Raw genomic sequence first — 26,785 nt, 5'->3', positions numbered from 1 at the left:
ACCGTTTGGCTCCAGCGTTCTCAGTTCTGAGTGTGGGAGGTCCCTTCCCCGGAATGCTGGACCCCTCAGGGCACTTGGTGGGGAGGAGGCAGCCCTGTCCCCCAAGGCTTCCTTGAAGGACCCTGGAGGAGACCAAGAGCTTGGGAGCTGGGAGAGTTGGGGGCTGTGCAAAGCCTAAGAGGTAGAGTGGCTCGCCTGGATCCAACGACCAGAGGGGCACTATGGTGGCCTGAGGGAAGGGTGTTTGTGGCTCTCCAACCCACCAGGCTGCTTTCTCAAGCTGGGCGCCTTTGCTATGGCTCCTTCCCTCCCCCAATGCCTCTACCATCACCCCACTCCTAAGAAGGTGCCTGCCCCGGTCCCCACTATCTAGGGTCCTGGTGGGGACAGGAATTGGGCCAGGTTGGCTGTCATGTTCCATGGGGCTCTCCCCCAACCTTTGAATTTCACTGGGTCTGGATTTCCCTTTTCCCTAAAGCAGTGCCCCTACCCTCACGTTCCTGCCTGGGCAGGGAGTGATGGACACTTGCCAAGGAGCTGTCTCTGAGTTCCTGGGCTTTGCTCTGGGCGTGTGCGTGGGATGGGAGCATCCCCAGCTCCCCCCAGGAGCCTGTCCCACCCACCCTGTGGGAACGACCCGATTTCATGTTGGCCCATTGCCTCCATAACTGTGGCTGCCCAGTCCATAGGGCTGCAGGCAGCAATTTCCTTTCATGGTGCAGCCAGTATAAAGCCCTCTCTCCACATCACCCTGGCTGTGTGCTCTTCTCCGTTACTTATTTTCTCACAGAGCTAACCCTCCCAACAGCCCCTTCCCACCATTCCTGGGCCAGACTGAGTTCTAGTCCTTACACACCAGCCCCTCAGGTCCCCCACGCCCCTTTCTCAGGGCTCTGTGCCAGGGGATGGAGGCTTCTTCTGGGCATCCAGAAAGCTTGGAGACAGTCTCCAGGTGACCCTGGTCTGTCCCTCTCCCTGAGTTCTGAGAACCGCAATCACAGTCACAGCAGCTCCTGTCACACTGCGACCATACTGCTGCCAGTGACAGCCGTGAGGCCAGCACCCCTCCCCCATCATCCCCTGCACAGACAGGCCCACGTGCGTCCCCAGGCGCCTGAATCACTGCTGACGGCTTGGGACCTGGCGGCAGTGGGCTCCTGGGGAGCTACTGGGGAGGGGTTGGCAGCCACGTTGTCGCAGAGGGAACACCTGCAGACATAAATAGGCAGACAGCGAGGGCAGCAGAGCACAGCCCACAGAGCAGCACCGCACGCTGTGCCCACCTGTGCCAGGATGCCCGACACCGTGCTGCCTGCCTGCTTCTTCAGCCTGCTGGCCTTCACGTCTGCTTGCTACTTCCAGAACTGCCCGAGGGGTGGCAAGAGGGCCATGTCTGACCTGGAGCTGAGACAGGTATGACTGTGGCCCATCTCAGCGCTGCCAGGAAGGGGCAGAGCCCCAGGGCTGGCACCACAGTGCAGGGGCTGGGAAGGAGGAAGTCGTGGTGCAGGCAGGCTTTAGGGGAATGCCGAGCAGAAGAAGGGAGGCTTGGTGAGGCCGGACAGAGGAGACCAGGCTGCCAAGCAAGGCAGGACGGGCTGCAGGACTTCCTAGACACTGTCCCCATCCAGACAAGGGATGCAGGAAAGAGGTTTCCCCAGTTTCTGGGCTTGGGGCTGGATCGGAGAACTGGGCAATAGGCCTCCTCTGTGCCCACGAGACCTCTCAGCCAGCACTGGCTGCAGCAGCAGAGGCTCTGTCCTACCCAGCGCTCCATGCCTCCCCTGTCTAGCCCTCAGCCTCTCCTAGCCACCCCCCCAGACCCCATACAGACACTGGCCATTACTCTCAGCATGCCTGAGTGGGAGGTGCTCCTCTAGCAACCTGTAAGGAAGTTCTTCTGGGTACCTAGCCCAATTCTCTCATGCTGCCTAGCCAGTCAGTTCCCTTTATTCCATTTTCAGCACAGCTGAAGGAAATCCAATCACCATGTTCAATTTCAATTCTGCAGAGGCTACAGGTGCCTCAATTTTGAGCTGTTGAACAAACTAGAGTGGGTCGGTGGGCAGACTACCCACTACCCTTCCCTCTGCTTGGTGCTCTTGGAGGCATGAGTCACCTCATGCCCGCCTGGAGGGCTCAGGCTCTTGCCACCCACCTGGTTAGTCCGTAGGCAGGTGAGCAAAGGCCCACCAGCTTGGGAGGGGGGCAGGGCAAGGCCAGAGAGGGGACAGGAAATGGGAGGAAGGGCATGGATGTGTTTGGGAGAGCAGGGCAGGGGCCCTCTCTGCATGGGAGGTGGTGGTGCTAGATAGAGATCAAGCTTGATTAATGGGGCGGGAGAAAAAGGTCTGCGTTAGGCAGAAGGTGGTGGGCAGCTGAAAAGGGTGCAGGCCACTGAGGCCCCAGAGCTGAGGAAGGAGGTCTTTTCTAGGATGTAGCCCAAGGGAAGCCCCTCCCTCAGTGGGTGTGGGGGAGATGATGCTGAGGGCTCACTGAGAGGATCTTCCCTCACTTGAAAACCAGAAGAGGTTAGTAGGTGTTGGCTCCCCTCCTTTGACCTCTTTGGGGCCAAAGCAGCGCCAGAGCGACCCGGAACCTCTGGAGCTCCCCTGCCCGACCTCCCCGCCCAGAGGGGCCCTGATCTGGGCCCTGACGCCCCCACCTCTGGCTCAGCTGCACGGCTCACCCCCTGCCTTCCCCCCAGTGCCTCCCCTGCGGCCCCGGGGGCAAAGGCCGCTGCTTCGGGCCCAGCATCTGCTGCGGGGACGAGCTGGGCTGCTTCGTGGGCACGGCCGAGGCGCTGCGCTGCCAGGAGGAGAACTACCTGCCGTCGCCCTGCCAGTCGGGCCAGAAGCCTTGCGGGAGCGGGGGCCGCTGCGCCGCCGCCGGCATCTGCTGCAACGACGGTGCGCTGCCGGGGTGGCTCGGGGGGGTGCGGGGGCGAGACGGGGGCGGGGCAATGGGGTGGGCGGGGGGCGGAGCAACGGGGTGGGCGGGGATGGCCCTGGGGCCCGCCAGGTGGGCCGACCTGGAGCTGGTCCGGGGCGTGGCCCGTCCTCCCGCGCTCAGCCCCTGCCCCCCGCAGAGAGCTGCGTGACGGAGCCCGAGTGCCGGGAGGGCGTGGGTTTCCAACGCCGCGCCCGAGGCAGCGACCGGAGCAACGCGACCCTGCTGGACCCACCGACCGAGGCCTTGCTGCTGCGGCTGGTGCAGCTGGCGGGGGCGCCCGAGCCCGCCGCGCCCGGCGTCTACTGAGCCCCGCTCCGCCCCACCCCGCCCTCGCAGCAGGAAAAAATAAATCTTTTAAAATGCACTGGTGTCTGTCTCTGTCTCTGAGGGTGGGGAAGGGAGAGGACGGGAGGGTGGGGCTCGGATCCCCCCAACACACGCGCGCGCGCGCGTACACACACACACACACACACACACACACACACACACACGCCGACCAGTTCCCGGGCCGAAGTCGTGGGCAGATCCACCCTAAAGAAGGGACAGACCCCGTAAGGGAAGCGCTCTTGGGCCGGCAGAGTTGTAGACAGAACTCGGGACAGGCGTCCTGGGACCTGGGGGCACGGGAGGGGAGCGCCAAAGCTGAGAGTGGCCCTGCAGGGGTTGGGCTGGAGGTCTTCGGGCAAAGGGGTGGAAGTAAAGGCAGAGGAGGGTCGGACATCTGTGGACAAGATAGCAAGAGAGAGGCAGGCATGGACAGTGATAGAGAGAAGGCTGAGAGAGAAGGCAGAAGGGACAAGCCACAAAGTGACCAGGAGTTCTGTCCCCATTTACATCCCAGGAGACTGAGGGACAGAAAGCTTCAAGGACGCACCCAGGTCCCCAGATTTCCAGTCCAATGTCTATTTCATCCAAGGCTGTGTCTTCTGTGTGGGGGGGGCGCGGGGAGAGGGGACCACAGCACCCCAAGCTCAGCAGAGGGTCAGGTGCTATCAGTCCAGTTAGCATGAGAGACAGAGCTCGCTGAGACCCTGGCTCCACGGCCCCCACAGATAACACCATGCAAACCACACACATACTCGGGCACAGACAAGAAAATAACTGTTAGGGACACGCCCTGGGATCCATGACCACCATCACAGACACACATTCAGAGCCCCAGAACACCGAGAGAAACAGACACAGTACGCTCAATGACAGGCACATGTACACACACACACCCTCAAGTGAGCTCCCAACACAAGAACCTTCCACCCTTTGACACATGTAGCTGAGGGCAAAGATGTCTGTTATCATTCCCCGATGTTCTTCTTTGTCCCTTTTTGTCCCCTCTACGCCATCTGCTCCTTAATCCCCTTTTCTCTCACTCCCTCACCACTACCCCCAGCTCCTTGGCGCTCTCTTGCTTGCTTCTCTCTTTGTCCCCCTACACCCTGTTTTTGTTTCTTCTGTCCCCTCTCCCCCTGTTACCTTCCATCCTTCTCTCTCTGCCCACTCCGTTCTCTGCATTCTCTTTGCATGTCTTGCTCTAGGTTTTGGGGCCACAAGAGGCTGCATCTCCTCCAGAATCCTCTGCTGATTTGGAGGCCCAGATGGAGCACAGGTGGAGAGAAGTCACTCTGAGCCCTGACCCCAACATCCTGACTTGGGGCAGAGCCTTGTGACAGCTTCCGCCAGCCCAGGCGGGATCCAGGTTCCAAGCCAAGGTCAGGCTCCCTTCTGGTCTTAGAGCTCGGCTGTGCTGTCACCCCTGGCCTTGCTCAGTAGGGCGTGGGGGGTCAAAAGGGCTTCTATCCCTCATTAGCATAGGCTGAGGGAGTCTCTCCTGCCTTGTCGTTTGTCTTTTGTGGTCTTTTCAGTGCCTGGGGCTCTCAAGAATCTCTGTCCTACAGGGTCCCCAGTGCTAACGCAGTGTGTGACATAAAAACAAATCACAGCAATAAATGTTCAGTAATATAGTCTCTGTTTTTAGTTTTCTGTGGTGAAGCTCACCTCTGATGTTGCCCACAGTCCTCTGGGCTGCACACATAGGCATTTTCATTTTACAAGTTAGTGTTATTTCATAATCCATATGTATTGATTTGGACCATTTTTAACAAAGTAAATTTAGGACATCTTTTTATATCAGAACATTTACTACTACTATAATATTTTTGTTTTTTACCTTTCATTATGAAAAATTTCTAATATACTTAAAAGTAGAGCCAATGGACAAGACCCCTCAGGTACTTACCCCACCTTAAGCTTCAACAATTATCAGTGTGTGGTGGCTTGTTTCATCTCTACCCCAACTCTCTCTTCCCATCCCCAAATTATCTTGAAGTCAATCCCACCATCATACCATTTTATCTGTAAACATTCCAGTGTGCATCTCAAACAATATGGACTCTTCTTAAAAACACGACCACAGGCTATTATCACACACACAAACCCCAAACCAAAACTCAATCATATATTAATACAGGCATACCTCACAGATATTGTGGGTTTGGTTCCAGACCACTGCAATAAAGTGAGTATTGCAATAAAGCGAGTCATAATCTTTGTGCTGGTGGAGGGTCTTGCCTTCAATTTTTAAAAGACACAGCATCTCTGAAACATGATAAAGTAAAGTGCAACACACCAAGCTATGCCTGTATTATCAAATATTTAGGTACTATTCAAATTTCCCCAAATGTTCCATGAATGTATTATTTGCAATTCATTGATATCTGAGTCTGTGTTGTTTTTTTTTAAGGCACAAAAGAGCATATCAATCCTCGTGACCCTTCTACCCTCTTATTTTCTTGAACTTCTTGTAGAGAATGACTTCCAACCTTTTTATCACACCCATTATAAGCAAGTGTAATCAGATGATTTCATTGTTTCACCTAGAGTCACCTTGCCTGTTTAATTACATATTAAAATAATATTATTTTGTAATCAGTTAGTTTCCTTTTCTCTATATTACTTCCAGGACTAGTCATACATGTTTTGAAATTGTGTGTAGATAGGCATATTATCTAGGAATTTTATTACCAGGTAGTAAAATGGGTTCACAAAGTACTAATTACACAAAGAGGGAGTCGGGAACTACTGCCCTGGACAAATCCAAGCACTTTGGAGGTTTGAAGAGGTCGTTCCTACAAGGACCAGAGGCCATGGGACTGAGCCAGGAAGAAGAGTGAAGCATGGCAGCCAGCTCGCTTCTGCGCTGGTCGGTCTGGTCACTGAACATCTTCATACTTTTCCTCAGCAATTCTCCCAGCTCATCCACAGGACCCAGCTTAATGCCACCTCTGGATGTCCCCAGGGAAAGAGTGTCAATCAGACCCTGTGTTTTTGAGGCTAGAAAAGAAAACACAGCCAGCCTTTGGATCCTAAGGAAAGAATGGGACAGTGGGTAGGGTGTCTGAGGGGGTGAGGGGAGCCTGAACTTAGTCCCAAGATGGGGAAAGCTGGATTGACACCCCTGTGCTCTGTGCAAGTCACTGGGGTGTGGAGGGTATGCCGGGCACTCAGGACAGAGAATGAGGTCACAGGGGGAGATCCCAGACTTGCTGCTGATGTGGCAGGTGGACTCTCAAGATGAGAAAAGCATAAATCTGTAAACACGTCTGGGGTTGAGGAGTGTGGTTCCCTCTGTGTGGTTTCTAAAGGACCACAGAACTTCGACAACTTTCCTCAGATACATATTGGTGCGTATCACGTACATCTCCATAGAGTATTTGAACAGGACTCCACTTTCTGTCATCTCTTGTTCCTTTACATGACTAACCCCCCAGTTCCCCTCAGATGCGGGGGCAGAGGAGGAACCCACTCTCACAGCCGCAGCAAGAACCCCAGTCTAGGTTGTCGTTGGCCGTTGTTGCTTTCAAAAGCCTCATCTCTATTCTCTTCATACCTCTTAGTAATAATGATCTTTTTTTCATTTAAAAAAATTTATTCAAGTGTAGTATACATACAAAAGTTAACAAATCACATGTATGCAGTTTAATGAATTTTCATAAATTGAACACATCTGTTTTAGCAGCTCTCAGGCCAAGACACAGAACATGACCAGCACCCCAGAAGCCCCTTTACACCCCTTTCTGTCACTACCTCATCCAAGACCTTTAGCACCAGAGCTTAGCTTTGCCTATTTTCGTAATTTATGTAAAAAACAAAACAAAACATTTTTACAGCCCTCTTTAGCATATTTTCTTCTCTCTCCACTCCATCTGTGGGTTTGGGGTGGGGGACTCTGCAGTCCTCCAGTGTGTGAAAGCCATAGAAACATTTTAAAAAAAAACCACTAACAGATAATGATATGCTCCTGTTGTATTTGAAGTGGAAATGTGGGCACAGACCTCTGGAATTGCTGGCCCCACAGGGTAGGTGCAAATGGGGTATGTTCTGGGGGACAGGCTTTGTAGGCTTTTGTTAATTCCCAAAAGGGTTTCTGGTCCAGGAAGATATGAGAAGTAGGTTGAAGGGTTCTCTATGTCGGTATTATTTCGGTGGCGTGGGTTCTCAGGAACTGGTCCTGCAGGGTCCTCAGCTTGACCTCGTCTTCTGAGTCCCAGGGGCCTCCTGTGACCGGCCTGACAGTCCCTGCTCTTTGGGAACACGCAGGCCCTTAAGCTGCGAATGGGGGCAGTATCCTCCCCCCACCCTCAGGTGTGGCTCAATGGCTCCAGCCTCCTTCCAGAGGTCAGGAAGTCACCGCTGACCGCATCCCCTTCCCCTGGTTGCGGGTTAGGCCCCTTTCCCTGCTGACTGCAGCACGCCCTGCCTTTGGACCTTTGAAAGTTCCTCTCAAGTCCAGCCTGCTGCCGGCCCCCGGGTCTTTTTGGAGCCCGAAGCTGGGGGCTGTTTCTATCTCCCTCGAAGCCGGCCCCGTTGTCCCCCTCCTTCTTCCACCCACCACTGGCCCGCGAGCGGGAACAGCAGGCCCGACTCCTCTCCCTTCCGCTGCTCGGGACTATGGGCTCTGAGTTGCGGGGAGCCGGGGACACGGCCCAAACCTGCCCTCTTTCACCCCTAGTGTCCTCCCTCCCGGTGCAGACACTGAGACGCGAGTCAAGTTGGAGGCGGAAATCTGCTTTATTGTATTTTAATTATTTCTGGGAGGGCTGTGGAGGGAGCAGGGGGTGCGCCCCGACAGTGCCCAGGGCCGATCCGCTCAGCGCTGGGGGAAGGCGGCCTCGGGGTCGCAGGCGGGGTCGGCGCGGCAGCCGTCTGCGAGGAGAGACACGTGTCAGGCCTGTCCCGCACCCGCCGCTCACCCCGCGCCCCCGTGTGGTGCCCGCGTCCCCGTCGGGTTCCGGCGGCAGCCCCGGCCCGGCTCACCCGGGCTGCAGCAGATGCCGGCGGCGGCGCAGCGGCCCCCGCTCCCGCAGGGCTTCTGGCCCGACTGGCAGGGCGACGGCAGGTAGTTCTCCTCCTGGCAGCGCAGCGCCTCGGCCGTGCCCACGAAGCAGCCCAGCTCGTCCCCGCAGCAGATGCTGGGCCCGAAGCAGCGGCCTTTGCCCCCGGGGCCGCAGGGGAGGCACTGGGGGGCGGCAGGGGGTGAGCCGGGCGTAGGGGAGGGCGGCCGAGCTGGGTCGGGGGACACGCGAGCCCGGGCGGGGGATCGGGGCTCCTCTGGGCGAGGGCGGCGGGCAGGCGAGCGCCGGGAGTTGGGGGTCGCTGGTTTGGGTCCAGCAGCCGTCAGATGAAGGGAGCCACCACCCACTAACTCCCCTGGGGTCTGGAGCAGGGCAGGGCGGGGGCCTTGGCGCGGGTGGGCGCCGGGCAGGGAGCAGCGGGGTGGCCCTCTGGCTCGGGTCCCCTCCAACCCCGGCGCGGCTGGTGCTCACCTTGCGCACGTCGAGCTCCAGCGCGGCCCTCTTGCCTCCCAGGGGGCAGTTCTGGATGTAGCAGGCGGAGGTCAGAGCCAGGAGGCCGAGAAGGCAGCAGGCGAGGCTGGGGCCGGCCATGGTGCGGGCGCGGGGTCCAGGGGTGGTGGCTGCGGCTATCTCTCCGGCCCGGCCTTTTTATGCCTCGGGCCGCCAGGCCGAGCACTGTCTTAAGAGGGCCGCCGCATGTCTGGTCACAGCGGGTCGCTGCGGGTCAGGCCCTGTGCCTTCCGGCGCGCCCCTTCATTTGCAGGAGCCGGCCGGGTCAAGGTCGCTGCTTTGACTAACGAGCTATGGCGAAGATGGGTGGGGGTGGGGGTGGGGAAGGGAGCCGGTGCGCTGGCCTGGGCTCCTAGAGGGAGACAGGGAATATGGGGTGGGGTGTGTAAAGCCAAACCAAGGACTATGTAGCAGGACTCCCAACACCCTGGAGGGAGGGTGGGGCGGACACTCGGACCCCTCCAGGCCAGAAGAGGCTTGGGCAGAGCTCCTCCACCACCTTCTTCACCCACCACACAGACATCCTGTCTCCTGTTTGGAAGGTCTTTTCCAGATCCCAGATTTCCTGGAACCCACCCTGTCTCCACACCAACACCCACTTTCCTGCACCTGGAATTCGAGTAGGACAAGATCTTTATTTTCTCTAACTTATAACCGATATTCAGCCCGTCCTTCAACTACGATGAGATAGGCAACAAATCACAGGGAAATTTGCAATACCTGTGACTTGGTCACAATTCCAAATGACAGATACCCTCCTATCACATTACAGCTATTGCAAAGGTCTGTAAACGTTGTTTAGACTCACCATCACTTTGAAATTAGGGCGGTTATTGGACCTGCCACTGTATCTTGTTCATTCAATGCTTTAAATAAAGAAGCACATTGGCGACTCTATCACAAGTTTGTTCCATTTTTATACCCGAATATACATGTCATTGGTTTCTTTTGTAATCCCATGTCTTTGTTTTATGCATTTAAAAGCAATGCATAATTGTTTTTCTGCTTTTTAAATATATCTCAAAAAATAGTTAAAAGTAAAAGAATTACAGGTGTTGTCCAGTGTTGTGACCAGGGGTTTCTGGTCATGGATCCTCCTTCAAGAAGGGAATTGTCACCCAGCTGCTGGAGAGTGGTCCGCAGATGGCCTTTGGTGCAGGGCCTGCCTTAGCTGCAGAGAGGCCCCTGGCCTGAGGTCACATCTTCCCAGGTGGCCCACATTGAATAACTGGTCCATTCTGGCCCATTGCTGGGCAGCTCTGAAAGGCTATTTCAGCTCTGGGCCTCCTTGTGGCGCCACCTGAGGCCCACAGGGAAGTTCTCCCTCTGCTGAGTTCTGTTTCCATCCTCTGCCTTCCACAGGTGTGGGTCTCAAGGGCCCTTGATAATAAACATCCTGCATGTTAAACCCCATCTCATTCTGCTCCCTGAGGAAGCCAACTTGCAATAGCACAGAGGAAATGAAGCCAATGGCAGAAAAAACAGACTCAGCAGGGCCAGTCCCTTGATGTCAACATGTCAACCCTATGTCAGCTGTCAACCCTGGGGGGAGAGGGGACTGGGACAGCACCAGCCAGTCCTGCACTTTTGTTAACACTCCCAGATGAGGGTGCTGAGGCTGCCTGGGCAGAGCAGGTCACAGAGCCTGGCTGACCCCCAGTCACTGGGGTGGGCTGCTGAGCACTGAGGAGCTGGTCAGGCCGCCCTGGATTACCAGTCAGCAGCCTCTTAATTCTCTCCCAAATCAGCTCATTGGCATTGCTGGGCTGGAAGGCCAAGAACTTGACCCTAGAGACAGCAATAACGAGGCCTCCCACAGTTCTGTGGGCACACTGACCTCACCCAAGTTAACACATGCACATAAATTACCTTAGCATAACAGCCCCACAGGGCCGGCATGGGCATTCCTTTATCTGTTCAACTCTCCTCACCTGAAGATGCATCAGGACCTAGAACAGAGGCTTGAACACATCAGTGAACCAGACAGACAAAACCCCCTGCCCTCAGGTACTGCTATTTGGGGGTCAGGGTGGAGAGGTGTTCAACAATAAACATATTTCAGCAGGTTAGGAGGCCACGAGTGCTACAGAGAAAAAGAGGGGCATGTTGCAATTTTCCTCAGAATGTACCGTGTAGGCCTCTTTGTGAAGGTGACACTTGACATTTGAAGGAGGTAAGGAAAGAAGCCATGTGGATATCTGACAGTGGATTCATTTTCTATTGCTATGTAACAAATTACCACCAATTTAGCAGCTTAAAACAACACCCACTTTCTACCTTACAGTTTCTGTGGGTCTGGGCTCAGTTGTGTCATCTGCCTCAGGGTCTGCAGTCAAGATGTCAGCCAGGCTGCATTCCTTCTGGAGCCCGGGAGAATGTTGGCAGGATTCATTTCCTTGTCTGTAGGTGGCTTTTTTTTTTTTTTTTTTAGATTTTATTAGGGAAGGGGTATAGGACTTTACTGGGGAACAGTGTGTACTTCCTGGAGTTTTTCCAAGTCAAGTTGTTGTCCTTTCAGTCTTAGTTGTGGAGGGCGCAGCTCAGCTCCAGGTCCAGTTGCCATTGTTAGTTGCAGGGGGCACAGTCCACCATCCCATGCGGGAACTGAACCGGCAAACTTGTGGTTTGAGAGGATGCACTCCAACCAACTGAGCCATATCAGCTCAAGGTACCGTGTTCAATGTTAGTTGAAGGGGGCGGAGCCCACCATCACTTGCCGGATTTGAGGAATTGAACTGGCAACCTTGTGGTTGAGAGCTCACTGGCCCATGTGGGAATCGAACCGGCAGCCTTTGGAGTTAGGAGCACAGAACTCTAACCGCCTGAACCACCGGGCCAGCCCCGATATCCATCACTTTTACCATATTCTTCTATTGGTTAGAAGAATGTTACAGGTCCTACTCACATGCAACAAAAAATTACACAAATGTGTGGATACCAGGGCCTGGCATCCCAGGGGCCAATTTAGAATTTTGCCTACCATGGAGAGGGAGTATTCTAGGCAGAGGAAATAAGCAAGTACCGAGGTCCTGAGGTGAGAATGTGTCTGGAATGTTCAAGGAACTGCAAAGAGGCCAGTGGGACTGCAGCAGAGTGACCTAGGGTCAGAACGGTCATGTGGGACTGGGTCACATAGGGCCAAGTGGAATGGGAAGAGAAGGTTCTGAGTGGGGGAGTGATGTGATTGGATTTACATGTTATAAGGACAGCTTTGGATACTAGGGTGTGAAAGAATCACAGGGCAAAAGTGAAAGCCAGAAGCCGAGAGGAGGTGACGTAGCAATCCCTGTGAGTGATGATGGCCAGCTGGACACAGATGGAGGAGTGCGTGTGGGGAGAAGGGATCCCATTCTTTGGAAAAAAGTTTGGGGTTTGCAGATAGGTTGGATATGGGTGGAAGAGAAAAAGAGGAGTCAAAGACTCTAAGGCTTTTGGCCTGAATAGTGGGAAGGACGGCGCTGCCATCAGCTAGGATGGACCCTGAGGGTGGCATAGATTTGGGTTGGGAAAGGCAGGAGCTCGGTGTGGGCCTACAATATTTGAGATCCCCATTATACATCCAAAGGAGACTTTGAGCAAGCATTTGGATATAAGAGCCCAGAGTTCAGCTGAGGGCCAGCCTGAAGGTATATAAATTTGAGAATCATCATTACCAACATTTAAAAGCACAGACCTGAGTGAGATCTCTGAGGGTGGTTAAGATGGGGAAGAGGAGCAAGGGTCAAACCTTGAGTAAACCCAGAGAAAACAGAGTAGGAAGTGAAGACAGGGTGTCAAGGAGGAGGAAATGATGAGCTGTGCCAAATGCTGCTGACATGAAAGTTGAACCTCTTTATTCAAACAATTTCAATAAAGTATAATTTATATACCATAAAATTCATCCATTGTTAACGCACAGTTTGATGCTTTTTAGTAAACAGTTGCATAACCATCCCACGATCTGGTTTTAGAAAACTTCCATCTGCCTGTTTGCCATTACTTCCTGCTTCCAACCCACCCCCACCCCACCCCACCCCACCCCAGGAAACCACTGATGTAGATTCACCTTTTCTGGAAATTTCATGTAAATGGAACCATACAGTATGTAATGTTTTCTGTCTGGCTTCTTTCACTCACCATAGTGTTTTTGGAGTTCATCTTAGTGATTGCATGTGTCTGTAGTTCATTCCTCTGTATTGCTGAGAAGTAATCCAGAGATGGACCACATTTTGTTATCCATTCACCAGTTGATGAACATTTAATTGCTTCCAGTTTTGGCTATGATAACAATCTTGCTATGAATATTTATGTACAAGTATTTGCATGAACATGTTTTCATTTCTCTTGGGTAGGTTACCTAGGAATAGAATTGCTGGGTCATATGATAAGTGTTCCATCAACTTTTTAAGAGGTGAGCAGGAGGTGTTTGCTTAAGGGGAAGTGCTTGCTGCCCAATGGTCCTGGTGCAGAGCCAGTTGAAGCCCACATGGAAGAGTAGGGCTCAGAGGATTTTGAGATGGTGTAACAAGGTATCCCACACAATCTTGGTTTTCAATGCTGAAGCTGCCTTCTCTGTACTTATGCCAGAGTGGCTGAGCACTGCCGATGGAAATCTCACAGCTACGAAGAGTGACAAACAGCGCTGGCTAGCAGTATCAATTTCAGCGAGGCTCTCAGTACTGATCATAAATTCTTTTTCTTTGCTGAGGCTGACCATTCCCTCCCACGCCACTGGCTATGGGGAGACAGCCCCATACATTGGTTGCAGATTCAGAATACAACCCACCCCCAGGTGTTGTCTGTGAGCTGGCACCTACTCAGCCTTCAATAGGTTGTTTGCTGTTCTCCAAGGCCAGCTGCTTCTGTTGGATGGTGCGTGGTAAGACCAGACAATCCATTGCCTCTCCTTCTTTTCCTATAAAGGACTGTCATGCGGGAGACCCTGCTCGCTGAGCCACTTGTTATGCGAGGCGGCCTGCAGGTGAGGATATGGTGAGGCCAAAAAGGAACACCCACGGAGCCATAGATAGGGGAGTCATACCACTATATTCTCGCTTGGCGGCTGGGTTGGAGACACAGGAAGCAGGAGCCACACTGTCCGCAACCTGCTATCCTAACTTCAATCCGCGCTTCCCAGCCACCATCTTCTTGCTAGCCCCATTTGCTGCTCGCATAGCCACGGCAGTTATATTAGTGGTCAGTGGCTCACTGTTACAGCTGATGGCCAACAAGCCACAGCTGATGGCCATCCAATCACAGTTGATGGCCATTTACTACCCGAGTGAGCACCTTTCCACGTGAGGGCGAGAGCCTAGAAACTGCTTTCTGGGACTCTATCCCCACAAGGGCGTTCCTTGATTAAAAACAATTTAATGGGGCCTTTTCACGAAGATGGTGCCGAAAGCGAAGAAGGAAGCCCCCGCCTCTCCCAAAGCCAAAGCAAGGAATTGAAGGCAAAGAAAGCAGTGCTGAAAGGCGTCCACAGCCACGCACAAAAAAGATCTGCACATCACCCACTTTCCGACCTCTGAAATAGCCTCAGAAGAGCGCCCCCAGAGAAACAAGCTTGACCACTGTGCCACCATCATGTTCCCCTAACTGCCGAGTCAGCCATGAGGAAGATAGAAGCCAGCAGTACACGTGTTCATTGTGGATGTCACGGCCAGATCACCAAGCACCAGATCACACAGGCTGTGAAGAAACTCCATGACATTGACGGGGCCAAGGTCAGCACCCTGATTGGCCTAATGGAGAGAAGAAGGCACACATTCCACTGGCTCCTGATTATGATGCTTTGGATGTTGCCAGCAAAATTGGAATCATCTAAACAGTCCAGCTGGCTAATTCTAAATATAAAAATTTTTCACTGTAAAAAACAATCAGCAATTTGGTGAGATATCTGTCATGCTGTGTGAGGCACTCAGTGTCTATAAATGTTGGTGCTGCCAGTGGCTGGCTGGGAACGGTGCCCGACTTTGGTCTCAGCTGGTGGGGGGTTAGGCTCTCTTCTCAGCTGTGGTGGCAGCCAGGTCAGCCTTGGTGAGGGAAAGTCCTGTGTGTGAACCCACACACAGCCTCAGTCTCTGCCGTCATGACCGCTTTGTTCATGAGTCCACTGAGCAAGGATTGGGGTGACTGTGCATAGAGGAGGCAGATATGTCCCCAAGTCACCTTGTCCTCCTGATTCTTGACAGCAACTTCTGCAGGGGGTCCTTTGGGTGAGCTTCCACAGAGGACACAAATATTCTCCATCTTTAGTTACATTCTGAGAGGTCCATGCACACATTTCCACAAACCTCTATGTTACCATCCCCAAATACACTCCTACTAAATCTTAAGTCCTTTATCATCCAGCCAAATCAGTAGCTACTTGTCTGTCCCTAAGGTTCCCTCTAGTTCCAGGTAAAGTGGTTGCAATGTACTGTTTCAAGTATTGACAGCTGGAGAAATTCTTCTCCTTACTGTCCTTCAGGCCACTCAGGAGCAAGACAGCAATATCACAGCCATCTGGATATGAGCCGTCGGAAAACTGGACTCCATTTTTTCCCCGTTTTGGTCAACTGGACATTTAACACTCCCTATGAAATCAAAAATATGAGTTGAGGGAGGAGCATGAATTCAGGAAGAGTCTGTCTGTCCGTGCTGCTTATCTGACCCACAGCTGACCACACATGCATGAGCCCAACCAAGAGCAAAAGAATCATCCAGCTGACCCATAGTGTCTTGAGGAGTGGTAAGTATTTATTATCTCAGACAACTAAGGTTTGCAGTGGTTTGTTATAGAGAAAAAGCGAATTGATAAACACCTGAAGTCTCAACATCAGGTGGTATCTAGCAGGAATGGTGGGTCAGGAAATAGCTGTTTTTCAAGAGGAGCTTGTGATTTGTCAAAAAGGGGTATATCTTTGAAAACCCTAGGGACTTCTGATGTGAGATCCCGCTGGGGTTGGCCACAGGCTCCCCCAGCATTCTGATCAGCTGTGGACATCTTGAGCATGAGAGGACCTGCTGGGTCATAAAGCCTAAAAGGCGGAGCTGCCCGCCTCCCAGGTGGATCTCCATGGTGTCCTCTTGCCCTGGGTGACCCTCCAAGGCGACCACCCTTCTGGTCCTGGTAAATGGTCAGAGCAGCACTTTCAAATGTGGCCAGTGTAGATGCCAAAATGCAGAGGTCCACTGTGTACAGCATCTCTTTTTCAGGGACAAAGGATTCAAGGCATGCAACTCGTGCATCAGTTTTGGGGGTGGGGTGGGTAGAAAACAATCTATTTTGTTGTTACTGTAAGAGCAACACATTTTTACATAAAAGAGTGCATTCATATGATGCCTTTTCCACTTTCGTGGCCAACACATTTATGTAGTCACTTCTCACTATGTCATCTTGTGCTTGTGATAGGGAATATTTCTCCTTTACTTTCATTTATCAGAGTAAAATTTATTTGAGGTGTAATAAAAAATATGGTGAGTGTTTAAATTAAAAAAAAATTATTACAGTAAAAGACACATTGCCATTAAGCTCCCTCAAAACATTCCCCTTTGCTTTGAACACACTTATCCCATTATTTTTGCTACTTTCTGAAGCTGTTCTGGAAGTCCTCTTTCATGAGTGTCTTTAATTGTGCTGTCAATGGCTGCCTCGATGTCCTGAATCAATTCAAAACATTTTTCTTTCATGGTCATTTTGACTTTGAGAAAGAGCCAGAAGTCACATGGTGCCAGATCCGGTGAATAAGGTGGATGAGGACACACCATAATGTTTTTATTTGACAGAAATTGCTGTATCAGAAGCGATGTGTGACACGGAGCATTGTCATGATAGAGGATGAAACTATTTGCCCTTTTCATGTTAATGCATTGTTCGTGATCCATGATTTACAGCACATTTTAAAACACACCTTCTCTCAACTGTAGCTCACATCTGACTGACTGCACCGAACAAGTTGAAACTTGTCACATATTGTTACTAAGGTTCGACGCACTGCTTCCTGTGTTGAAAATTCCTGCCTTTCCGTTGACTGGCACTTGGCAGCAGCATTTACAGTATTTTTTTATCACACCTCTATAGAACACTGGGAACCTTCATACACTGCTGGAGGGAATATAGATTGGTATACCTACTTAGGAAAGCTGTTTGGCAACATTACTAAGCTGAACATACACACCTCACATGATCCAGCAATTCCACTCCAGAAATACATACATAATGAGCATCAAAAACAAGAATGTTGATCATAGTGGCACTATTTGTAATAGTCCCAAGCTGGAAACAACCCAGATGTTCATAAACAGTAAAATGGAGTAAATAAATGTATACAATAGAATACAGTAGTCTCCCCTTACCTGCAGTTTTGTTTCCTGTGGTTTCAGTTACCCACAATTACCATAGTCCAAAAATATTAAATGGAAAATTCCAGAAATAAACAATTCATCAGTTTTAAATTGCATGCTGTTCTGAGTAGCATGACAAAATCTTGCACCGACCTGCTCTATTCTATTTAGAACACGAATCATCCCTTTTTCCAGCTTACCCATGCTGTATACATTACCCACCTGTTAGTCACTTAGTAGCTTTCTCAATTATCAGATCGCCTGTTCCAGTATCACAGTGATTGTGTTCAAGCAACCCTTGTTTTACTTAATAATGGCCACAAAGCACAAGAGAAGTGATGCTGGCAATTGGACATGCCACAAAAGACGAAAAGTGCTTTCATTAAGTGAAAAGGTATGCATGTATACAAAAAAAATAGTATGGGTTCCGTACTATCTGTGGTTTCAGGCATCCACTGGGGGTCTTGGAACATTTCCCACGGATAACGGGGACTACTCTAGTCAAATTTACCAATCTTACATTTTTGGGGGCTCTGTTACTGTCTTGATGAGACTGCCCTCTGTTGGAGGTAAGGGGAGCTGCAGGGCAGATGCTGGCCTCCAAAGATTCACTCCCAATTTGACTGTATTTAGCACATAATTGTTAGTTCATAGCATGAGTTTGAGGCCATTCTCTAGTTTCATTAAAAGTAATAATAATAACAACATTTAACGTGTATTTAACACTTACTATGTCGCAGGTACTGAACTCAACTTTACATGAATGTCTCAATTGCCACAACAATCTTCTAGGTTGATACTAATATTACCATTTCCCCAAAAATAAGACCTACCTAGCCGGACCATCAGCTCTAATGTGTCTTTTGGAGCAAAAATTAATATAAGACCCGGTGTTTTATATTTTATATCATATCATATCATATCATATCATACCCATTCTCTATTATAGTAAAATAAGACTGGGTCTTATGTTAACTTTTGCTCCAAAAGACGTATTAGAGCTCATTGTCCAGTGGTCTTTCTGGTTGGTCTTATTTTCGGGGAAACACGGTATCCCTACTTTACTTTTGAGGAAACTGAGGCACAGAGAGACGAAGAAATGTTCCCAAGGACACTCAAGTAGTAAAAAGCAGCTGGGATTCAAACCCTGGCAGATTGCACTAGGCTTCTAACCACTAAGCTAGCCTCTCATGTGCTTTCTCTATTTTCAATTTATTCATATGGATTTCTGGATTGCACCAGTGAGTGGGGCAATCATGCAAACACTCCCATCTCTCTTGGAGATGTTGTTTTACAAGGTCTTTTTTTATTTTTATTGGGGAAGGGGAACAGGACTTTATTGGGAACAGTGTGTACTTCCAGGACTTTTTTCCAAGTCAAGTTGTTGTCCTTTCAATCTTAGTTGTGGAGGGCGCAGCTCAGCTCCAGGTCCAGTTGCCATTGTTAGTTGCAGGGGGCACAGCCCACCATCCCTTGGGGAAGTCAAACCCGCAACCTTGTGTTTGAGAGCCCACTGGCCCATGTGGGAATCGAACCGGCAGCCTTCGGAGTTAGGAGCACGGAGCTCCAAACTGCCTGAGTCACTGGGCCGGCAGGCCGGCCCTACAAGGTCTTATTTTATTTCTATTATAAACTCACAAAAGGCCCTGGAACCAAAATGGGCCAGGGAGCTGTGTCCAACACAACTAGACTGGGAAACAATGGTTTGAACTGGAGTGGGGGTGCAGGGAGGCGGAAGAAGTGGGGGGAGATATATTTTAATGGTGACTTTTGCCAGATGTTAACTTGAAGATATTTTACATGAAACCCTTCTTGACAAATACAATTTGTTTTTAAAAGTTGGGATTAAACTATATTGATTTTTAGACAAAATTACATTTAAATGTATCGGCATGTTTTTCAGATTAAAAAACAAGCTAATGATATGCTGTTTGTAGCTATTAATGACTTTTGTAAAATTTCACAAAGTATAAATCCCTAATTGTCAAAAATATATTACTATCCCAAATTTAATGTCATCTCATTTTAAAAAGGCCCCACAAAATAATTCTGCCTATCCCACTCTAAATAATTTGTGAGAAACAGTGCTTCTAAGAAATTGTTTTATACCCATTATTCATCTAAAGCTCTCAGCTCCACAGGAGACTGGAGGCCTACACACCGTATTTCCCAGACTTCCTTGCTAGCTGGCTTCCATTATGACAATAACCTAGGAATTACTGGCTAAAGATCTGTAGTTAAGGTCAGAGGAAGGGTGAATCCATGGTTCCCTCAGCTTGTGGAGCACCTCTGGCACCTGCATGTTACCAGTGATGGGAGAGTGTGGCTCCTGAGTTCCGCAGGGCCCCTGCAGCTCCAACAGCAGCAGCAGCAGCAGGTCAGCCAGCACAGTCCCTTGTGGGCTCTGGCAGGGACTGGCAAAGGTGCCATGGCTCACATTTATACCTGTTATGAATTTCCCAGGCACAAAATCCCACTCTCAGACCATCTCTCTCCTTCAGTAGTTAGGATTTTAAAGAAAAACAAATAAGAGTGTGAAATATAGCACAACTTCCCAGAGAGACTTTTAACCACTTACCCTCAGTAAGGGTAAACGCCCAGACATTTGGGGAAGATTATTGGATGTCTGTGACACACAGAGCCTGTGGAGAACTGGGCTTATGCAGCTCTGACCTTCATGTCGCTTTACTGCCTTTTGTGGCAGTATACTGGGATTCTTCCTTACAGGTTCTTGACCTCAAGGCCTTGTAAACCTAACTATGAATTTGACTCAGACAATGTTGTTTCTCGACATGGATGTTCACTTTCAAATAATTCATTAAGCTTCACATTTATGGTTTATGCACTTACCTGAACTGAGGAGATATTCATTAAGGCACCCAACAAGAGAAATGGGTGCGTCGTCACTAGGCCTACCTTTCTCAGGATTTTGCGGTTGCAAGCATTGCTTTTTTTAAAAAAAGATTTTATTGGGGAAGGGGAACAGGACTTTATTGGGGAACAGTGTGTACTTCCAGGACTTTTTTTCCAAGTCAAGTTGTTGTCCTTTCAGTCTTAGTTGTGGAGGGCACAGCTCAGCTCCAGATCCAGTTGCCGTTTTCTAATTGTAAGGGACGCAGCCCATCATCCCTTGCGGGAGTTGAACTGGCAACCCTGTGGTTGAGAGCCCACTGGCCCATGTGGGAATCAAACCAGCAGCCTTCAGAGTTAGGAACATGGAGCTCCAACCGCCTGAGCCACCGGGCTGGCCCAAGCATTGCTTTTGACTTCCTATTTGGGAAGGAAAGAGTTCAAGCTTTTTTCTTCCTGCCCGAAATGCCTTTATTTCAGCAGCCAACTGGGCTTGTTTCCTAGGTACTTGTGTCTATACTTGTGTCAGGGAAATAACCACAGGGTAAGTTCAGGGGGAACTCTTACAAAGATTTCATAAAATATTGAATACCCGTGATTGTATTCCACGTAGAAAATTTGGAGTATACTAAAAAAACATAGGGACTAACTTTAGGCTCACTCAGGTCTCGTGTGGCCTCCATGATTAGAATAGATTAAAGAGGCACCCAGCACCCATTCATGTAGTAAAATATTCTCCTTCCTCGGCTGCTTGCACCACTGCAGGCAGTCTGTCTTCACCTGGCTGCCCAAGAGGTGAACGATTCTACAGGTCTGTACCTCATCAAGACCTTGACCACCCACTCCCAAGACGTCACAGTGGTCTACCTTATGGACACCATGCTGTTTATCCTGGAAAACTGAAAGGGACAACAATCTGGGTATCTTGGTAAAATATTTATGCTCAATTGGGGAGATAAATCCTGGGGAAAAACTGCTCACCCAGCAAAGTTCCTGGGGGTCAGCCTACCTCTCTCCGCAGTGCAACACAAATTGCACTTCTCTGCCAACCTACCTTCTACCCCACTGTGCACAAAGCATGGTAGGTAGGCCTCTTCAAATCTTGCTGAAAGCTCTTAATTTGGGGTATTATGCTCCAAATGCGTTTACTGGGTAGCCTTCAAATCTGCTACCATCAAGTAGGGCCTTGAGCAAAAGGATTCTCGAGGTGATCGGGCTCACATTGTCTGTATCTGACCCAAACCATATTTGGACCTTGAGGCAAGAATCAGAAGACACACTGGTTTGAGCAAGTGCATGCCCATCAGGTTAACTATCAGGGTTCTATTGCAGATGAAGCCTTCTTCAGTGGGATACCACTTAACTCTGCCACCCGGACTGGGTGGGATCCGATAGGCCACCTGTGCACTTAGCAGCACTCTGCATCCATCAGAGGCAGGAACACATGGGACTGGACTGGAGTTCACCCAGAAGGTACCAGTGAGATGCCATTTGGGCCGAGAGCAGCAAGATGGTTGTACACTGAAGCTTGGTTTACAGGTGGCTCTGAATGATATACTAGCATGAGCAGTGATAGCCTCATGCAGGACACTAAAGGATGGCAGTGCAGGAAAAGCAGCCCAAAGACAGAACTTTGAGAACACATCACGTCTCCTCTGCCTGAAGACAGATGGCTTATGTCTGGATCCTGCTGCAGAGGGGAAGGGACTTGGAAAGAATGAAACTGGGCTTCCCAGCACAGGCCCAGTGTCCCATGTGAAAGCTCACCAAAGGCTTCCACTGCAGGGTCTCAGATGGTCTGTCTACTCCCCACAACAAAGCCCAGGGCTTTCACAGGGGACACTGCCACAGTTGCCAATCCATGGTCTGTGTGTGCCCATCAGCTCTCACCCCATTAGTTACACTGAGCATCTGAAAGCAAGAACTCCAAAGTGCTGGGCCCAGGTATAGTGCCAGGGAAAGAGGAGCTATTACCAGCCTGAGGCAGGCCATCGCTCTCAGGGGTGCAGCGCCCTGAGAGGGCTGGATGCAAGGCACTATGGTAACCACCGGCCCTTGTACCTCTATTACCTGCTTCCTCATCTGAATGTGAGGGATTGTCCACATTCCCTAAGAAGTTTTCATTTCTTGGTGGTTCCAAGACCCTCTTTACAATGTGGGCATTCAGGAAGGAAGCTGGGATTCCATCCTTTTTCCTCTTGTGGTATCTGGGCAAGTTCAAGTAAATGGTGGCAAAGAAGTGGCAGCTCTGCTCAGAGAAACATGTTTCTTTAACCTCATTTCAGATGTTGAGGGCCTGAATAGGGGCCATGGATCTCTATGTTCCCTTATTTAACCTTGTGAACTTTAATCACAAGTGTTTCTGGTACCCACGGGGTTTGATCCAAATGCTTGACAAGCCACACTGACCTTGTAAAGCCTGGATCATCAACCAGGCCTCCCCTGCCAGCACCCACGTGGTCCAACGAAGCTGGCAGTGTCAGGGCGGATGCAGGTCTCTGAGGCCATGAGTGGAAAGGGCTACCCAAAGAAACGGGGTCTCTACCTGGCCTTCTGTGCCCTGGGCACACCAGGTCCTGCCCAGCAAAGCCCATGGTCAAGCAGAAACAGGTCTTTGGCCAGTGTGGTTAGCTTGTGTCTCAGGTACCAGGTAATACTTGCTCCTGGCTGGAGCCCTAAACCCCTAGATCAGGGGTAAGCAAACTTCTGTAAAAGCCATAGAACAAATATTTTAGACTTCACTAGTCCTATAGTTGCAACTACTCATCTCTGTCATGGTAGTGTGAAAGCAATGAATGGGTGTGGCTGTGTTCCAATAAATTTTTATTTATAAAAACAGGTAGTAGGCCAGATTTAGCCCATGACTATAATTTGCCAACTACTGCCCTTGATGATAGTCAGATGTCCAGGCGACTATGACACAGTCTGCTCCTCTGTGAGATGGAAACCTCTTGGGTCTGGTGCTGGGCCGAGACTCGGGGGCAGAGCAGTGCAATGTGTGGGGGAAGTTTCTGAGCAAGTGGCGGGTGCAGAGGCGAGAATATCAGGGCCACACTGGAACAGGTTGAGCTTCCTTCTTCATAAGAAACGACAACTGCTTTACTCTAGGTCAGACGCAGCCCTCCTACCCCCATACACACATGGTCCCTGGGCCGGCACTGTCCTTACTGGGCCCTTAGGAGCCCTTGTGCTGTGGCCTGACCACCAGCCCCTCTCTGGTAACGGCCCAGTTGTAGCTCTTTGGGGAGTCCAATGCTTCTTCCACCCGCGCCTCCAGGTTCTCTCGGGTGATGAAGTTTTTTGCTTCCTCCTATTGGGAGAGAGAAGAGCAGCCGAATGCAGCGCCCAGCACCAGCCAGCCTGCCCACACTGCCTCTTGGCCTCTAGCCCACTGAAGGACAGGCTCCAGCTCTCCCTAGGGAAGCATGCTCGGAGCCCAGGTCGCTTTGAGTGCACCAAGGACCTTCCAGGGGATAACATTAGGCAGCTTGTCACATTCCTCTTTCTTAACCATCCACAGGACACTTCAGCCAGAACCCCAAGCGCAGCGGTTGTGACAATGCAGTGTCCCGATGGGCGCAATCGGTCTCTCAATGTTGCCCGGGTCCCTCTTAGTCTCTTTCAAACACCCCCTTCTCCCTCTTACTTGAATTCAAGCTTCATCCCCCCTCGCCCGATCCCTCCCGCTTTCGCCTCACACCTTCCAATCCTAGCCCAAATACTTAACCCTTCAGGGACCTGACCACCCACAAGGCAAAATGCGGGCCTCACCTGCAGCTGCAGCACTTCTCGCTCCTTGAGCTGCACAGAGGCCTCCGCCTCCCGGGCCTGGCGGGCTTTCTCCTCCGCCCGCCGCCGCTCCTGGGCGCGCGCCTCCCGCCGTAGCCTCTCTACCCTGCGAGGGGCAAGAGGCAGAGGCTCGGCTCGCGGGGTGCCCAGCGCCGGCCCGCGGCCCGGCCCACCCCGTCCGGCCTCACCGCAGCTCCTGCAGCCGCCGGTTCTCCGCCTGGTTCCAGGCCATCAGCTCGCGGTGCTCAGTGGCGTCCTCCCGCGCCTTGCGCTCCGCCAGGACCCCAGCCCGGGCCTCGAACATCTTCCTCCGCACCTCGGACACGAACTCCAGCCTGGGCGGAGACGCGACCACAGTCGGCGCCCCCTTCGCCCGCCCCCCCCCGCCCCCCCCCCCGCGCGGCGGCCACCTCCCCTTCGTCACACACACCTCAGGGCGCGCACGGTTTGGCGGTACTGCCGGTAACGCTCCGACAGCACGAAGAACTCCGCAGGATCCACCCTGGGCGGGGTCGCCACGCGCCCGACTTTGGACTTGGTCGGCGGGTCGTGGCGGGTCTTGCGGCCGCGCGCCGGTAGCAGCAGCGGGGCCGGGGGCCCGCACGGGGGTCGCGCAGCCAGGCGGCTCAGCGCGCGCAGCATGACCCCGTCGCCCGGAGCCCGGCGCGCCGCACGGCCTCACGGGGCCCGGAAGCGGCCGCGGAGCACCATGGGATGTGGAGTCCGCGGCCTTTCTCCTCTGGTCCCCCGGAACCCGCTCGGGTTGGCGCGCCAGCCTAGCCCTCCGACGTCTGCGGCCACCCCCAGCTCGCGGGCTCTGCTTGTCCCCTCCCTGTGGGGCCCGGTCCCACCCGGTGTCCCTTCCGCCGGCGGGCCATGCCCGCGTCCCTTCAGACCGCACACGGGGAAGGGTCTCAGTGTGGGAGGGAGAGGAAGGAGACGAAGGAGAGAACTCGAGGCAACAACTTCGGGGACCTCACATCTTTAGTGCGCGGTGGGGCGCGGCGCTCGGGGTCCAGTCTGCACGGGAAGGGGACGGTCATTCTGGCGGAAGCTCTGGGCACCTCGTCTCCAAGCTGCTGTCTAGTCCGTCCCCTTCCCCAATTCGGCCTCACCCAGCAGGCTGCGGCCACCCGCGGGTCTGCAGGCTCCGAGAGGACCTGCGTGGGGGCTCCCGGGGCGCGCGGCGTTGCCTACCCTAAACAAACCTGATAAGGAAAAGCCTGAGCTCACACCGACTCAAATGAGGCGGTAAGATTTTGCTCATAGGAATCTACCACTTTCTTCGCTAGTTACCGCGCTCTCCTGGTGCACTTTAAAATACAATGTGCAAAATAGTAATAATCTATCTCCACACACTTGTCTTCTGCTACGGCCTTGGGGAGCTCTGCAATTACTGAGTCATTCCTAGTGCCAAGTCGGTGACCACCTGGTTCTCGGGGCTCTGCTACCTGTCAGACGTTGCACCCTTCACCTCTTTCCACTGGCAGGGGGACACACTGGTTCCTTTGACGAGAAGCCTAGGGGACCCCACTGCAGTCACTGTCTTATTTATGGAGGTTTTTAGTACAATTATTTCCTACTCCACTAGTGACTTCTAATCTTTTACGTTAATCTAACATAAATAGAAATTGTCTAGAATTCTGGGACATAGGAAGGATAGCAGATGGCACCCTGCTGTGCACAGGAGGGGCACCACCAGCTGGGAGTGCTGTGGCAGTGATATCTCATTGCCCCCTATTCCACCCACATCGCCCCAGTCCTTAGCCACGATACTCACTGGTGGCCAGTGCTGAGGGCCTCTACCCCTACTTACCAGCAGTGTCTGTGCCCCAGGCGCTGTTTCCTGCGGAGGGTCCACTAGCCTGTGGTCCTGCTCCCCAGGGTACACTGTCCTCACAGGGAGCCAGGGCATCGCTTGGGAGGCTATGGGCAATCTGGTGTGGAGTGCCTGCTGCAGTGCCCGGAACCCTTCCTCAGAGGGGAGCCGAGACTGCAGCCTGCCCTCACTGCCCCAATCACAGGTCAAAGTAGGTGAAGGAGCCCCAGCCAGCACCTTCTTCCTCCCACTCAAGATGGGGAGACCCGTCTCCCACCTGGGGACGTTGGGGCATGCTGAGCGTGCTGGGATGAGCTGGAGGCTCACTTCCCTCCAGGGTACCAGCTGTGGGACCAGTGCTGAACCTTTGAGGGCCCAGGGTGGGTGGTCAGCAGCAGCTGCAGGCCTACTTTAGAGCTGGCCATGGCAGGGCTGCTCCCATGGATAGTGGACAGCACTCAAGGAGTCTGACACTTCCATCCATAACCCCCTCCAATTCCTCCAAGGTCCCCCTGGACAACTGGCATTTCAGGGCAGCTTTGCCTTTCCCTCTGCCATGGCTCCTCATCCCAGGACTACAGGGGTCCCGACCCTGAGGGCTCCCGGTGACTGGCCTTCTCCGAGCCCCAGGGCCTTGCCAGCAGGGGGGCAGCACCAGTTGGTTAGGCCTACCCACTTCGAGGATTCCAGCGGGGAGAACGTTGGAGAGTGGAAGAGACGTCAGGCCAATGAAGGATCAGGGAGAGGGGAGTTCTCTATGAGTCAGGCAGCAATGTGGGGGCTTGGGGCAGGTGGTGCCAGGAGACCAGAGTGACGGGCTATCTGCCCTTTTTCTGTGGCTTGCTGTTATCTCTTCCATGGCAGATTGGGAAGTGACTGGATGTGTGGTGGTGATGGGGGCAAGTGTCTCTACCCCTTGTCCCTCCCACACTAGGGGTAACAGGCACAGGAATATTGGAGAGAAAAGGGGGCTTTTCTGGGCATGGTTCCTGGGTAGAGAGACTCGGGAGGGGTTAGAAGAGACCCAGCCCTTGGGAAAGGCAGCCTCCTCACTCACAGAGGGAGAGCTGTAGAGGAGGTGGCTCCTCCAGCGGGCAGCTGGACCCCAGCCAGCCAGCTCGGGGATTTATTGATCAGGTGCCCCCCTCCCCCCAGCTCCCAGCACACAAAAAGGGAAGGGGGTGCAGTCATCATTAACTTCCTTTCCTTC

At 52.1% G+C, this 26,785-nt stretch overlaps 3 protein-coding genes across 3 annotated transcripts; 1 reads left to right on the top strand and 2 right to left on the bottom strand.

Annotated features, from left to right (window-relative positions):
• Positions 1 to 1,146: 1,146 nt before the first annotated feature.
• Positions 1,147 to 3,316, top strand: AVP (arginine vasopressin). Its single transcript, XM_081034023.1, has 3 exons — positions 1,147 to 1,413; positions 2,708 to 2,909; positions 3,089 to 3,316. Exons 1-3 carry the CDS (start codon positions 1,294 to 1,296, stop codon positions 3,256 to 3,258), a joined length of 492 nt encoding a protein of 163 aa, XP_080890149.1. The 5' UTR covers positions 1,147 to 1,293; the 3' UTR covers positions 3,259 to 3,316.
• Positions 3,317 to 8,009: 4,693 nt separating this feature from the next.
• Positions 8,010 to 8,910, bottom strand: OXT (oxytocin/neurophysin I prepropeptide). Its single transcript, XM_081033982.1, has 3 exons — positions 8,772 to 8,910; positions 8,263 to 8,464; positions 8,010 to 8,151 (listed from the first exon to the last, which is right to left on the bottom strand). The coding sequence occupies exons 1-3, from the start codon at positions 8,889 to 8,891 to the stop codon at positions 8,096 to 8,098; spliced, it is 378 nt and encodes a 125-aa protein (XP_080890108.1). The 5' UTR covers positions 8,892 to 8,910; the 3' UTR covers positions 8,010 to 8,095.
• Positions 8,911 to 22,769: 13,859 nt separating this feature from the next.
• MRPS26 (mitochondrial ribosomal protein S26) lies at positions 22,770 to 24,507 on the bottom strand. The gene is made up of 4 exons (XM_081033821.1): positions 24,187 to 24,507; positions 23,945 to 24,091; positions 23,739 to 23,862; positions 22,770 to 23,277 (listed from the first exon to the last, which is right to left on the bottom strand). The coding sequence occupies exons 1-4, from the start codon at positions 24,396 to 24,398 to the stop codon at positions 23,143 to 23,145; spliced, it is 618 nt and encodes a 205-aa protein (XP_080889947.1). The 5' UTR covers positions 24,399 to 24,507; the 3' UTR covers positions 22,770 to 23,142.
• Between the last annotated feature and the right edge of the window lie 2,278 nt (positions 24,508 to 26,785).

The sequence above is a fragment of the Rhinolophus hipposideros genome (assembly GCF_964194185.1).
Source record: "Rhinolophus hipposideros genome assembly, chromosome: 22".
NCBI classification, from domain to species: domain Eukaryota; kingdom Metazoa; phylum Chordata; class Mammalia; order Chiroptera; family Rhinolophidae; genus Rhinolophus; species Rhinolophus hipposideros.
This window is presented reverse-complemented; position numbering and strand designations above follow the sequence as displayed.